This window comes from Mobula hypostoma, chromosome 14 (assembly GCF_963921235.1).
Source record: "Mobula hypostoma chromosome 14, sMobHyp1.1, whole genome shotgun sequence".
In the NCBI taxonomy this organism is placed as follows: domain Eukaryota; kingdom Metazoa; phylum Chordata; class Chondrichthyes; order Myliobatiformes; family Myliobatidae; genus Mobula; species Mobula hypostoma.
Genome location: NC_086110.1, coordinates 41,413,682 through 41,429,852, shown reverse-complemented (window position 1 = coordinate 41,429,852; position 16,171 = coordinate 41,413,682). Strand labels below are relative to the sequence as shown.

Below are 16,171 nucleotides of genomic sequence, written 5' to 3'. Positions count from 1 at the left end.
AACCGAAATATCTTCTGTATGGTTAATTGTAAAAAAAAGCTCAATCTGTTCATTCATAAAATTAACAAAGTCCGAGTCCTGAAGCAACAGCGAATTAAAACGCCATTGTCTATTGTTTGGTATATTGGCCATAATTTTAATAGAAAGCTTAAGTGGAGCATGATCCGAAATGGTTATAGAATCATAATCACATTTAATCACTGAAGGAATGAGACGAGAATCAATAAAAAAATAATCAATTCTTGAATAGGAATGATGAACATGTGAAAAGAAGGAAAAATCTTTTTCCTGAGGATGCAGAAAACGCCAAATGTCCGTCGACCCAGAATCAGAAAGGAAAAAATTAATCAGATTTGCAGATTTATTAGGTAAAGTCCGTAAAGGAGCCGAACGGTCCAAAGCTGGAGACAAACAGGTATTAAGATCTCCGCCCCAAATCAATGAAAACTCGTTCAAATTCGGAAACTGATCAAACAATGATTTATAAAATTCCGGACAATCCATATTAGGAGCATAAACATTAACCAAAACTACTTTTTTATTAAATAGTAAACCACTAACCAATAAAAATCTACCATTCGGATCAGAGATAATATCCTGTTGTGTAAAAGTAACTGAGGAATCTATAAAAATAGAGACGCCTCGAATCTTAGCATTGGAGTTCGAATGAAATTGTTGACCCTTCCAGAATTTGAAAAAACGTAGTCTGTCCCCCCTCCGTACATGGGTCTCTTGTAAAAATAAAATTTGTGCTTTAAGTCTCCGGAACACTTTAAAAACTTTCTTCCTTTTAATAGGATGATTAAGACCATTAGTATTCCAGGAGACAAAATTAATAATAGACTCCATAAATCCTAAAGTCAACCCACAACAAGGAGGATTGACGATAGGCGCGACCCACAAACCCGGAGAGGAAACAGAACATACAAAAGATACCGGGGAAAAGGACGCAACCAGTACTTCAATAATGTATATAGCCCAAAGAGAAACAAACTAAAACATGAAGCCCCTCCCGCCACCCCCTGCCCCAAGACCCCAAGGCAAAATCTAAAGCAGACCCGCCAGAAAGAAGCAAGCGCTAAAACTACCCCCATGACTTCCGGTATACGCTCCCTAAAAAAAAGGTATAAATATGAAAAGGATCAGCTAGTTGTAAAACAGTAAAAAAGTAAGTAAAAAAAAGTTAGCTCAATTAAAATACACACAGAACAGAACAAAAGCCGGAAAATATATATTAAAAAAAACCACAATAAACCTCAAACCCATGAGTAGACACAGCAACAAGAAAAAATAGGATTATTAACATAAAGTGGTTATAAAAAGCAAAACAGAATAAAATTTTAAAAAAACTACAAAATTTAAGGCCACACAGGAAATACATAAGATGACAAAAGGGAAGTAACCACCCAGAATCCCCTGGGAAAAGAAAGAAATGACGCAGTTAAAAAGAAAGTTTAACAGCCATATTAAGAAATCAAAAATAAACTTTTCTGCCCAGATAGGGCACGGAAAAGTTAAAACCAACCAATTCACAGCCTCCGATCAACGGAGATAATTAAAAAAAGGCAATTAAGATGTTGAAGATGAAAGTTGATCCAGATAACTCTGGGCATCCGATGGAGAATCAAAAAAACGAAGGGCTCCATCTAACATGCGAATCCTTAGACATGCAGGGTACAGCAGCGCTGGTCTTAAATCCATCTTATAGAATTCCGACATCACGGATCTGTAACGAACCCGTTGGTCCCAGATTGGTTTACTGAAATCTTCCACGAATCGGAACCTAAGATCCGAAAAATCAATGAAACCTTTAGATCGAACGAATCGAAACAGTCTCTCCTTGTCTTGAAAATAATGAAAACGTAAAATAACATGCCTAGGTCTATCTGACCTAGACGAATATGATGGGATTCTGTGAACACGATCCAGTAGCGGTGGTTGGTCAGGAAATACAGTAGGGAATGCATCTTTTAAAAGTTGAGAAAAATATTTCATGGGGTTGTTGGCTTCAACAGCTTCCCTCACCCCGATCATTCGTAAATTCTGCCGTCGCATTCTAGATTCCAAGTCAGAGTTTTTAAAAGTCAAAAAGTCAAGTTTCTTCTTCATTACATTAATTGTTTCTTCGATTTTCCCCATCTTAAGTTCACTTTGTTGCGCGAATTTTTGAAGATCAGATATAGCCGACTGCTGTTCCGCAATAAATGTTTGCATCTTATCCATTGAATCGGCAATTTTCTGGAGATTAGTTGAGATTTCCGTATGAATCAGGTCTTTAACAGAGCCTGCAATTTCCGTACGAATCATCTCCCTAACAGAGGTTGAAATTTCCCTCTGAATTAACTCCGATATCGCTTTCAAAGTCACCGGTGATTCATTCGGGGGGAAATCCGTAGCTTTCGGTTTAACCGGAGGTTTACCATCCTTGCCGTTTTTCCCGTTCTTAGACATAGCAGATCTAAGTATCATCCAATTGTCGGAGAATTCAGTTTAATTCAAAGTATTGTAAGAATTGATGCCTTAATAGTTAATTAAAGTATAGCTGACCATAGAGAAAAAAAACTCAGAGGTAATGGAGCGAGTCAAGAACGCGACTTCACTCCATGAGCGCTACCGGAAGTCCTCTTAACATTTCTATGAGATCTGCCCGCCTCCCCCCTCCATTATCCTGAACTCCAGGGAATACAGTCCAAGAGCTGCCGGGCGTTCCTCATACTGTAAACCTTTCATTCCTGGAATCATTCTTGTGTATCTTTTCTGAACCCTCTCCAATGTCAGTATATCCTTTCTAAAATAGGGAGCCCAAAACTGCACACAGTACTCCAAGTGTGGTCTCACGAGTGCCTTATAGAGCCTCAACATCACATCCCTGCTCTTATATTCTATACCTCTAGAAATGAATGCCAACATTGCATTCGCTGCCTTCACAACTGACTCAACCTGCAGGTTAACCTGTAGGGTATCTTGCACAAAGATTCCCAAGTCCCTTTGCACCTCTGCATTTTGAATTCTCTCCCCATCTAAATAATAGTCTGCCTGTTTATTTCTTCCACCAAAGTGCATGACCATACACTTTCCAAATTGTATTTCATTTGCTACTTCTTTGCCCATTCCCCTCAACTATCTAAGTCTCTCTGCCGGCTCTCTGTTTCCTCAACACTACCCACTCTTCCACCTATCTTTGTATCATCAGCAAATTTAGCCACAAATCCATTAATCCCACAGTCCAAATCATTGACATACATTGTAAAAAGCAGCAGTCCCAACACCGACCCTTGTGGAACTCCACTGGTAACCGGCAACCAGCCAGATCCCTTTATTCCCACTCTGTTTTTTGCTGATCAGCCAATGTTCCACCCATGCTAGTAATTTCCCTGTAATTCCATGAGCTCTTATCTTGCTAAGCAGCCTCATGTGCAGCACCTTGTCAAAGGCCTTCTGAAAAATCCAAGTACACTGCATCTCCATTGTCTACCCTGCTTGTAATTTCCTCAAAAAATTGCAGTAGGTTAGTCAGGCAGGATTTTCCTTTCAAGAAACCATGCTGGCTTTGGCCTATCTTGTCATGTGCCTCCAGGTATTCTGTAATCTCATCCCTAATAATCAATTCCAACCACTGATGTCAGGCTATCACAGGTCTATAGTTTCTTTACTGCTGCCTCCCACCCTTCTTAAATAGCGGAGTAACATTTGCGATTTTCCAGCCATCCGGTACAATCCCAGAATCTATCAATTCTTGAGAGATCATTGTTCATGCCTCCGCAATCTCTGTAGCTACTGCCTTCAGAACCCGAGGGTGCATTTCATCAGGTCTAGGAGATTTATCCATCCTCAGACCATTAAGCTTCCTGAGCACCTTCTCAGTTGTAATTTTTACTGCTCATATTTCACTTCCCTGATACTCTTGAATGTCCAGTATACTGCAGACATCTTCCACTGTGAAGACTGATGAAAAATGCACATTCAGTTCCTCTGCCATCTCTGCGCCTCCCATTACAATATCTCCAGCGTCATTTTCTATTGGTCCTATATTTACCCTCAACTCTCTTTTACCCTCTATATACTTCAAAAAGCTTTAGGTATCTTCTTTAATATTAGTCGCCAGCTTCCTTGCATAATTCACCTTTTCCTTCCTAATTACCTTCTTAGTTTTCTTCCACAAGTTTTTAAAAGCTTATCTTAAACTAGCTTTGGCTTCCTTGTATGCCCTCTCTTTGCTTTTACTTTGGCTCTGACTTCACTTATCAGCCAGCTGTGGTAGTGTCCTCCTTCCATTCAAAAATTTCTTCTTATTTGTAATATATCCGTCTTGCACTTCCCTCATTTTTTGCAGAAACTCCAGCCGTTGCTGCTCTACTGTCCTTCCTGCTAGTGTCCCTTTCCAGTCAACTTTGGCCAGTTCTCCTTTCATGCCATTGTAATTTCTTTTATTCCACTGAAATACTGACACATTGGAATTTAGCTTCTCCTTCTCAAATTTGAAAGTGAACTCGATCATATTGTGATCACTGTTCCCTCAGGGTTCCTTAACATTAAGCTCTCTTATCACCTCCAGGTCACTGCTGAACACCCAATCCAGCACAGCCGATCCCCTAGTGGGCTCAACAACAAGCTGTTCTAAAAAGCCATTTCTTAGACATTCTACAAATTCTCTCTCTTGAGGTCCAGTACTGACCTTGTTTTCTACTTTCATGTTAAAATCCCCAATGATTATCATGACATTGCCCTTCTGACATGCCTTTTCTATCTTCTGCTGTAATTTGTAATCCACATCCCGGCTGCTGTTTGGAGGCCTATATACAACTGGCATTAGAGTCCTTTTACCCTTGCCATTTCTTAACTCAACCCATAGAGACTCTACACCTTCCAATCCTATGTCATCCCTTTCTAATGATTTAATATTATTTCTGATAGAAAGGACCCCACCACCCCCTCTGTCTACTAACCAGTCTTTCCGATACACTGTATATCCTTGGACGTTCAGCTCCCAATGATAGCCATCCCTTAGCCAAGTTTCAGAGATGGCCACAATGTCATACTTGCCAATCTGTAGCTGAATTTCAAGATCGTCCATTTTATTTCTTATACTGCATGCATTCAAATATAACACTTACAGTCCGGTATTTGTTGCTTTCTGTTTTAACTGAACCATGCCTCTATTGCCCGGTAACTCATCCCACTGGCTGAGATTATGCCTCATCTCCTGCTGTCCTTTCTATCATCTCTGTTGCACGCTATCTTTGATTTATTTGATGAGAATGGAAATGAACGTGCCTGATTGCACATGTATGGTGTTTTTCTGTAAATATGTGCTGTTGAAATTAAGAAATGTAATATTGCTGCTGTATTTCTGATTCTTGTCACTTCGGAAGTAGTATCTTAAATATTTTTGGTAGGATTTGTTATGAAATTTACAGAAATATTTAATAGTTGGTCAAAACTAAGATGACATATCTGCAGAAGTTTGGAGATAGATGCATGTACATACATGTCGAGACTGTTTAATGTTTAACTGAACAGGTAGCCTCTGTAGAGAGAACACTTCAGGAATAATCTTTTAAAATATTAATTTCAAGTTCAAGTCAAGTTTATTGTCATTTTGACCATAAGCTGCTGGTACAGTACACAGTAAAAATGGAACAACGTTCTTGCTGGACCCTGGTGCTACATGAAACAACACAAAACTACACTAGACTATGTGAGACAGCATAAGGCTACACTAGACGATGTAAAACAACAGAAAAGCTGCACTAGACTACAGATCTGCACAGGACTGCATAAATTGCACAGAACAGTGCAGGGCAGCACAATAATTAATAAACAAGACAATAAGCACAGTAGAGGACAAATTACAATATAATAAATGATGTAGATGTCAGTCTAGAACCTGGGTATTAAGGAATCAGATGGCTTGGGGTGTTGCACAGTCTGGTCGTGAGAGCCCGAATGCTTCGGTACCTTTTGCTGGATGGCAGGACCGAGGAGAGTTTATATGAGGGGTGCGTGGGATCCTTCACAATGCTGTTGGCTTTACGGATGCAACGTGTGGTGTAAATGTCTGTAATGGCAGGAAGAGAGGCCCTGATGATCTTCTCAGCTGACCTCACTATCCGCTGCAGGGTCTTGCGATCCGAGACAGTGCAATTTTTGAACCAGGCAGTGATGCAGCTGCTCAGGATGCTCTCGATACATCCTCTGTAGAATGTGGTGAGGATGGGGGTTGGGAGATGGATTTTTCTCAGTCTTCGCAGAGAGTAGAGACGCTGCTGTGCTTTCTTGGCTATGGAGCTGGTGTTGAGGGACCGAGTGAGATTCTCTGCCAGGTGAACACCAAGAAATTTGGTGCTCTTAACGATCTCAATGTAGGAGCCGTCAATGTTCAGCGGAGAGTGGTCGTGCCGTGTCCTCCTGAAGTCAACAACCATCTCTTTTGTTTTGTTCACATTCAGAGACAGGTTGATGGCTCTGCACCAGTCTGTTAGCTGCTGCACCTCCTCTCTGTATGCTGACTCGTCGTTCTTGCTGATGAGACCCACCACGGTTGTGGCATCAGCGAACTTAATGATGTGGTTCGAGCTGTGTGTTGCAGCACCGTCGTGAGTCAGCAGAGTGAACAGCAGTGGGCTGAGCACACAGCCCTGGGGGGCCCCCGTGCTCAGTGTGATGGTGTTGGAGATGTTGCTCCCAATCCAGACTGACTGAGGTCTCCCAGTTAGTTGCAGAGGGAGGTTGTTCAGGCCCAGCAGTTTCAGCTTTACAATCAGGTGCCGAGGAATGATTGTGTTGAATGCTGAACTGAAGTCTATGAACAGCATTCGAATTTGTGTGTTTTTTTTGGCCAGGTGGAGGGTGATGGTAATGGCGTCATCTGTTGAGCGGTTGGGACGATACGCGAACTGCAGGGGGTCCAGTGAGGGGGCAGCAGGGTCTTGATGTGCCTCATAATGAGCCTCTTGAAACATTTCATGATGATGGATGTGATAGCAACGGGACGGTAGTCATTGAGGCAGGACACTGAAGACTTCTTTGGTACGTGGACGAGGGTGGCAGCCTTGAAGCACGTAGGGGCGATGGTGCTGCTCAGGGAGATGTTGAAGATGTCAATGAGAACAAAGGGCAACCTTTGGCTATGTGCTTACAGTGGTATGCAAAAGTTTGGGCACCCCGGTCAAAATTTCTGTTACTGTGAATAGGTAAGCAAGTAAAAGATGAACTGATTTCCAAAAGGCATAAAGTTAATGATGACGCATTTCTTTAATATCTTAAGCAAGAAAACTTACTTATTTCCATCTTTTACGGTTTCAAAATAACAGAAAAGGAAAAGGGCCCGAAGCAAAAGTTTGGGCACCCTGCTGGTCAGTACTTAGTAACGCCCCCTTTGGCAAGTATCACAGCTTGTAAACGCTTTTTGTAGCTAGCTAAGTGTCTTTCAATTCTTGTTTGGGGGATTTTCGCCCATTCTTCCTTGAAAAGGCTTCTAGTTCTGTGAGATCTTTGGGCTGTTTTTCATGCACTGCTCTTTTGAGGTCTATCCACAGATTCTCGATGATGTTTAGGTCAGGGGACTGTGAGGGCCATGGCAAAACCTTCAGCTTGCGCCTCTTGAGGTAGTCCATTTGCCTTTTGGAAATCAGTTGATCTTTTACTCGCTTAGCTATTCACAGTAACAGAAATTTTGACCAGGGGTGCCCAAACTTTTGCATGCCACTGCATACTTGGATAGCCTCTGTGGAGGTTAAGGTAGTTCTCAGCTCTTTGGTCCTAGGAGTGCTCCAGGCAGCAGCAGCATTGGATGTTAAGTACAAGAGTTGGGACATCATGGTACTGGGCATACTGTACTTTTCCAATTTTTTTTTTGCTGGATCATCAGAGAGGTCGATGAGGCACTTTGACCTGAGGAATGATGTATCATTTTGATTTCAGTGATGTGTTTGTGGCATATCAGATACTTGACAACATTGCTGGCTTCTCATCAGTTTAAGCAGCTTTTGTTTTATTCCTTTATAAGGGTTTCTCTTACGAGCAGCAACTGCACAGGCGTAAACACTTAATCTCAGAATTAAGTGCAGGCTCCCACCATTGACGTCCCCTCTGAGTGGACCTGTGCCTAGCATCCCAGAATGGCCTTCTCACCTCCCAGAATCACCATCCTACCTCCTGATCAGGTCTGCAGCTCCTGACATTACAATCTCTTGTTCACCCACTCCACGGCCACAATCACATTATTGACTCCTGACCTCATCCCACAATCCTCATCAGAATCACCAGTACTCAAACCCATCACAATATATGTAATTCTCTGTAACGGGATCCCACCACCAAACACACCTCTTCCTCTTCTCCCCCCCCACCCATTATAATTCCACTTCCCATTCATGTTCCGATATGTCAACCCACAGCCTTCCCTACTGTCGCGATGAGGCCACACTCGTGTTGGAAGAACAAAACCTCATACAGTATTCAGTCTGAGTAGCCTCCAACCTGATGGCATGAACGTCAATTTCTAGAACTTCTGGTAATGCCCCCCGACCCCCCACCACTCTCTCACCTTATCTCCTTGCCCACTCATCACCTCCCGCTGGTGCTCCTCCCCCCTTTTCTTTCTTCCATGGCCTTCTGTCCTCTCCTATGAGACTCCCCCTTCTCCAGCCGTGTATCTCTTTCACCAATCAACTTCCCAGCTCTTCACTTTCTCTTCCCTTCCAGTTTCACCTATCACCTTGTGTTTCTCTCTCCCCTCACCTCACCTTTTAAATCTACTTGTCTGTTTTTTTTTCCTGGCCCTAAGTTCCTCCAGCATTTTGTGTGTGTTGCGTGGATTTCCAGTATCTGCAGATTTTCTGTTGTTTGCAGACGTATTTTAAACTATGTATTTGTATTTTCCTCTACCACTTCCTCTGGAAAGAACAAATCCATACATCCACTATCTTCTGTGCAGAAAAACTTGGCCATTGGTTTCTCTTTTAATCTGTCCTTGTTTGCCCCTCCCCCCTCCCGCTTCCCCATGCCAGATCTGATTCACTGTACTGTAGATTGTTTGGATTTTGAATGTTGCTAGCAATTGCCATTATTTGTAGATTGCATCAATCTTTTTAATCTCCTCCATGGCCTTGCTGTTACCCAGTGCTCTGAAACTTCCTCCAGCACAATGACCTTTGAGATCGCTGCACTCATAATTTGTGCTTCCTGTACGTTCTTGAACTTACCACATTGGTGTTGTGTCTGTTGAACTCTGCCGTTTAAAATCATTGTGCAAGTTTCTCCCCCACATGCCCTTAAAGTACCATAAAATTCAACTGTTTAAAAATCTCATTTTGTGGTAGTGTTAAATTCTGTAGATAGCACTTCACAGGGTATTTTGGTACATTATACTTTCTGCATGAATGTAGTTTGTTGCTGTGGAATGCTCCAAAGTCTGGTGACTGTTGAATGCAGTAGGTGTACAGATGAAAAGCAAAAAATGGCAGATGCTGGAATTCTGAAATGGAAATAGAAAATGCTGGACACACTCAGCAGGTCAGGCAGAATGCCTAAGACAGAAAGGCAGAGTAGTTAATATTAATGGAAGGTCATTAACCCGAAGCAATAATTGTTTTGCTCTCTGTGTAAATTCTGGCAAATCTAGTGAGAACTTCCAGCATTTTCTGTTTCTATTTCAGATGCACGAAAGAATTGATTTCCAGCATGATGGGAAATGTATTATGATACCACAGGTCACCAAAAGATGGCAGTAAGACCTTCAGCAAGTAACAGTGTGGTCTTGGAGGATCATCTTTAGGGTTGAATATTTTTGTGGGAGAAATAAGTTAATCCAAGATGATATCCAGTTGTCAGGGTGTATGTATATCCAATGAAATATTTTTCATCATTTTCAAACTGTGTGTCAAATAATACAAATGCACATTTTCCTCTCTTTTCACCCCCTTTTACCTCTGACCCCACTCCACTCCCCAACTATCCAACAGGCTTAGAAATTCTAGTATGCTCTGATGATTATGCATAATTGTCTCAAAGCAATGTAAATATAAACATTATGGTTTCAATCCTGCTACTGCAAACACATTTACAACCCTTCTCCTCTTGTGCTGTGGTCATTCCAGGACCCTGGGAGGTCATCATTGGGCATTCCAGGAGAAACTGGGCTTTCATAATTTAGCAGTAGACTAGACCTCAGGTAGTGCAAGGTCCATGACATGCTTTAATCTACTGGATCTCCCACTCCATGGGAGTCAGGAGAGGGGGGATTGGGGAGCACTGAACTCCCCTCTATCTGGCTCAGGTTCTAATACATTACAACCACCGTTCTCTTCTGACTCTGATTATTCTACCTTCCTCATTCACTTATCATTCTGCCTCATCACTTGATGAGGAACATGACTTTTCATCTCTTGCTGGAGTTAATAATGCTCACCTTCTCCCCTGCCTCAACCACTTGTCTGCCTAAGATTCAATTCAGGCTGCGATTGTAATCACTGAACATTGTGTTCCTCGCGTCTCGGTGAGATAAGTAGCAGGCTGTGATGGGTTTCACTGCTGGTGATCCTGATGAGGGTTGTGGGATTAGGTCAGGAGTAATGTGGTTGTGGCTGTGGAGTGGGTGAACAGTGTGACCTACAAGAGATGTTACGTCAGGAATTGTAGAGCTGATCAGGAGGTAAGATGTTGATTCTAGGAGGTTAAGATAATGGTCTGGGTGTCACGCACAGTTCGGCTCAGAGGGGATGTCAATGGTGGGAGCCTGAAGCCTCAGTCCTTATGCCTGTGGTGTTGCTGCTAGTAAGTTTTTCATTGCACCTGTGCATGCTTGTACTTGTGTATGATAATAAACTCAACTTTGACTTTGAGACTTGCATCAATTGAGTCTAAACCTAATACTGCGATCTAAGTCAATATGGCTTAGAAAATGGATATTTAATGCACATCTGATGAAAAAATTCCATCAACTGTGCAAGCTTGGATAATGCCAGAAAGAGTAGATAAATTTCTAAATGAAGCATGGTGATCTAGGTATAGTCGTTAACACATTCCACTTCACGAAAAGTGTATTTTCAGTTGCACAGTTCTGAAGTAAGTAGCACTACTTGGTCTAATTTGTAAGTGATTATCAAAATAAACATTTTGGCATTGTAGAATACTTCCCATGTTCTTTGTCCAAGTCTTCCTAACTTCTTTCCCCTCTTGAAGTTCAAGACCATCAATACCTGAGGGTCACTGTTAACCAGAAATGCATTGGGACCAGTCACATAAATACTATGGCTACAAGAGCAAGTCAGACAGTGGGTGCCATGCAGCAAGTCACTACTTTTACTATCCATCTCTTAAAGGGATAGGTCAGGACCTGGAGAAATACTTGCAACTTGTTTGGATGTGGGCAGTACCATCAATAAAGGAAATATTTCTCCTATAGGAAAGATTATTAATAAGATTGAAAGAGTACAGAGAAGATTAACAAGGATGCTGCTGGGATTTGAGTATCTGAGTTACAGGAAAAGGTTGAAAAGATCAAGACTTTATTCCCTAAGGTGTAGGAGAATGAGGGGAGATTTGATAGAGATATACAAAATGTGGGTGATGAGGTGAAGATAAGTATCAAAGTTTACCAAAGGAGGTGCAAGGCACTTCTTTCCTCTGCATGTCAACCTTGGACAAGGTGTAGCACCTGCTTAGCACACCTTCCCCACCCCCGATCAGGTTCACGTGGAGCCATGGGAGCAGGTGAAGGGCAGTCATATGAGCAGCTGGTGCATATCACAAGTCCTGGCTTTGCAACCATTGATGCCAGGCAGACAATCTCTAAAAGAGTGTTGATAATGGCTCGGGTCACCTGCCTTGTAAAGACACTGCCCAGAAGAAGGCAATGGCAAACCACTTCTGTAGAAAATTTGCCAAGAACAATCATGGTCATGGAAAGACTATGATCACCTGTGTCATAATAGAAGGACGATACAAAATTATGTGGGGTATAGAAAGGGTAAATGCAAGCAGGGTTTTTTTATTGAAGTGGAGTGAGACTAGAAGTAAAGGTCACAGGTTAAGAGTGAAAGGTGAAATATTTAAGGAGACCCTGGCAGGAACCTTTTTTCACAAGCACGGTGAGAATGTGGAAGGAGCTGCCAGCAGATGTTATGGATGTGTGTTCAGTTGCAACATTTAAGAGAAGTTTGGATAAGTACGTTGATGGGAGGAGTATTGAGGCCATGTGTGGTCCTGGTTCAGGTCATTGGGTAAAATAACAGTTGGGCATGGGCTGGATAGGCCGAAGGGTCTATTCTTGTGCTGTACCGCTCTTTAATACAATTCCATCCAGGACAAAACAGCCCACTTGATTTCCTCCTATGATACTCCCTCTTCTCCAGCCTTGTATCCCTTGTGCCAATCAACTTCCCAGCTCTTAGCTTCATCCCTCCCCCTCCTGTCTTCTCCTATCATTTCGGGTCTCGCCCTCCCCTTCCCATTTTCTAATCTCTTACTATCTCTTTTTTCCATTAGTCCTGACGAATGGTCTCGACCCCAAACGTCGACTGTGCTTCTTCCTATAGATGCTGCCTGGCCTGCTGTGATTCACCAGCATTTTGTGTGTGTTGCTTGAATTTCATTATCTTTTACAGATCTTCAGTTGCTTTCCAAGGAAACTTAACAGCACCTCCAAAATTGACCGTCTCTACCACTAACTAGGACAGATTTAGCAGGCAAAAGGAAATTTTGACACTTACTTGTACCCCTCCAAGTTTTACACTATCTTAATTTGGGCATTTAAAGCTCTTCCTTGATCATTGATGCGTCAAAATCCTGAAACTACTTCCCTGATACCAGACTGCGAATGCCATCACCAGGCCTATAGCTGTTCACAAAAGGCTTTGTGAGGATATTTAAGGATGTGTTTCTAAGGGTGTTTTTCAAATAAGGTATGAAATTGAACCTGCGATCTTCTAAGTTCTGGCAACCAACCCAAGCCGGTAAGCAGAGGCTAGCTATTTCCATTAGAGTCGTCTCTCTGGTGTCCTCTTAATTGTTCATTATCAAAAACAAACTGACAGCTTGTTCGTTAGCTGCCTTGGATAACTTTACATTCTACAAATCACCTGCCTACAATCATTACATTTCAAAGATAATATGCTGTTTGTGAAGATATTATCTGGCAGTATATCTGATGTAAGTCTTTTTAATGCCAATATTCTACTAAATTATTCATCGTTATAGAAAATAGCTGAACTACAAGTGAGCTCAGCAAAGGTTAATGAGAAAGTTTAAATAATTTTACTACTTTCCAGTTGAATATCAATGGTTTCAAATTGTCTATTTATCAACCTTAAGAAGTTGGAAAGGATTTATGTGTTTTCCCTCCCTATCTAAGGTATTAGCAAAATGGAAAGTGTAAAATTAAGTACTGATTAGTAAAGGAATTCCACGTAACCTTTTCTCTACTGAAATTATATTGCCAATTTTAAATTTCTTCAGATTCTTTCTTATTCTCGTATTCCGCTGTTTTTTAATCACGCAGAACTTACAGAATTTTGATTTTTTTAAAGAAATAGTGGATATTTTATTGCCATGCTAATGTCTTCATAAACTAATTTTTTGTCAATTAGTGCAATTTATTATTTGTAATTTAGACAGTTATTTCTCTTTAGTAATTGTTATATGCAGGCAAAGAGTTTTCACTTTGTGTTTCAAGTTTTACTAGTTGGTGTACTAATAACTGTGCATTTGTTCAATTGGGCTCTAATCTATGTTTGTTTCTTTATTAGGTTGAATTCAATTGAGTCAGTGATGATGGGCAACCTGGAAGCTATTAACCATGTAATTTATCTGGATCTGCGTGACAATCTCCTGACTGAACTTGACTTGAGTGTGTTTGCAAGTATTGAACATCTGCATTGTGAACGTAACAATCTGTCCTCCCTTACTTTAAGTGGCTTTTCTCTGAGGACATTATATGTTGGCTCCAACCGTAAGTAAACAGGTTTTTGGTCACTTCCTGTAAATTGACATTTCCTTCTACAGCCTAAATTGATGGTTATGATGTGAATAGTATGCAAATATGTTGCAATTTAGTGCTTACCAAACTGAGGTAATTTAGGGAAAAAAGCCATTCAATTTATGTTTTGCAAAGGATACACTGGCATCTGGAATGACTGTTGTCTTTGAGAAATCATACCTGAGACATGAAGGATGAAATAAAACATGACATCTCTAGGGGGCAAGATTGGTAGTAAAACAGTCATATCTGAAGTACAGAGAGGCATTGTTTCAATAATTACATTTAATATCAGAAATGTTTGCAATATACATCCTGAAATTCTTGTTCTTCGCAGACATCCATGAAAACAGAAGAGTGAGTGATAATAAAAACCTCAAAGCCCCCCTTACTCATCCCTCCCATACATAAACAGCAGCAAAGCAACAACCCTTCCCCACCTACTTCAGCATAAGCGTCGGCATTCTCCACCCACCAAGCAAGCAATAGCAAAGGCCCCAAGAGAGACCATGATCTGCAGTACAACAAAAACAAATCATTCTTTCTACAATTCGACATACCGCACTCTCCCTCTCCCCCGTCTCACGCCCCCACTCCTGTCTCAGGTTGCACCACCACAAAGAACAGAAGTCTGAGTGTAACCCCGGGTTAGTTTCTTCAACAGAATCCATTCTCCCTGAAAAAACAAAAGAGAGACATTGTAGGTAGAAATTAAGTTGTTTCTGCAGATGAACTTGGATTTGCTTTCGAGCACTATTGTAACTCCACCCTACTGTGCAGGTCAAACTACCAAGAGAAAATGGGGAAATGTATATATTTTTTCCTTAAATAATTATTTTGAAAATAAATTATATAATTTTAACAAGAAAGTTAGTGAATCAAGTGTTTAAAAATGTTAATTGAATCAGTGAAAATTCAGATATCAGAAAGAAAGATGAGTGGTAAAGGACAGGCTATGTGCTGTTGTGCATCATTTCTATTGGATCAGTATGATTGAAAATAATAGCTATATATTTAAATTCATACTTATCCCTGAGATCGATCAGGATTTCTTCTTAAAGATACCATGTCCTAATAATTTATTTTGGGTGTTTGTTTAGAGTTGACAACATTGAGCATATATCCACTTCCTGGACAACTGGTTCACATTGATCTCTCAAGGTAGGCAGGTATCTAATTATATGTACATGGACAGAAAAACAATAATAGATACTCCCACATTTCCCTTCCTTATTGCTTGCACATAGCGACGGAGATGCAACATAAATATTTTTACTCCTTCACGTTGTGAGATGAATGTAAGAAATGAACTTCTAATTCTAATTCATATACTGTGCTTGTAAAACTAAAAACAGTCACAATATGTACTGTATACTATACCCATAAAGGTAAAATATCACAGAAAACTGGGTTACTTTTTATTAAATTATTTCACAAAACATTTTATTCAAGTAATTTTTTATTTTATTATAATCATATTGTTTTACTTTAATAGAAACAAATTGGAAGCTGTACCTGATTGGGTCTGTGATGCCAAGAAACTCGAATTTCTGGATGTCAGTCATAACCAGATTACAGAATTACCTATGAGGTGGGGAAGATTAGTAGATTTGAGATCTTATTGCTGATGCATAGTTTGTGGGATTGACAAATTTTCAGTTCTGAGGTGATGAACCACATTTTTTCCCCTTGTTAAGATTCTGCAATTAGTTTTGTGAACAGTATTTTGACCTTGAAAGCTAAGTTCTAACTAGCTTTGCCAATACTGCCTTAGAATTTTTCATTCATTTTGCACATGAAACCTACTGCAATTTCAGACAGGTATAGAACATGAAGTCATAATCTAGCTATGCTTTAATGGGAAAGAGCATTTTGTATGTGATGTCTTTCAAATGAAGTATGAACTTACAAGTATGTTGCAAATTTTGCAGGCCAATGACATTGGATAAAATAACAGGATCAGATGTCACATGTTTGGATTTTCATAAAAGCATTTGATGTAGTGCCTCATGGATTACACAAATTAAAATTTAAAAGATTAGCATAGCTTGAACATTAGTTAGCGAACAGAAAATAAAAGTGGCAATAAATGAACCATTTTCAATTGGCAGGCTGTAATTAATGTAGTACTGAATATTTCAGTGTTCCAGTTTAAGCTGTTTTGAGATTTGTAGCAGTGACCAATAAGAGGAC

General features: G+C 40.6%; 1 protein-coding gene across 2 annotated transcripts in view; it reads left to right on the top strand.

The window, feature by feature from the left end:
* LOC134356222 (PH domain leucine-rich repeat-containing protein phosphatase 2-like) overlaps positions 1–16,171 on the top strand; it is a 132,962-nt gene that overhangs the window by 83,902 nt on the left and 32,889 nt on the right. For both annotated transcript variants that reach the window (XM_063066997.1, XM_063066996.1), the window contains 3 exons: positions 13,749–13,951; positions 15,079–15,139; positions 15,474–15,569. In XM_063066997.1, the coding sequence (XP_062923067.1) occupies positions 13,749–13,951; positions 15,079–15,139; positions 15,474–15,569 (360 nt within the window). The remainder of the gene's footprint in view (positions 1–13,748; positions 13,952–15,078; positions 15,140–15,473; positions 15,570–16,171) is intronic.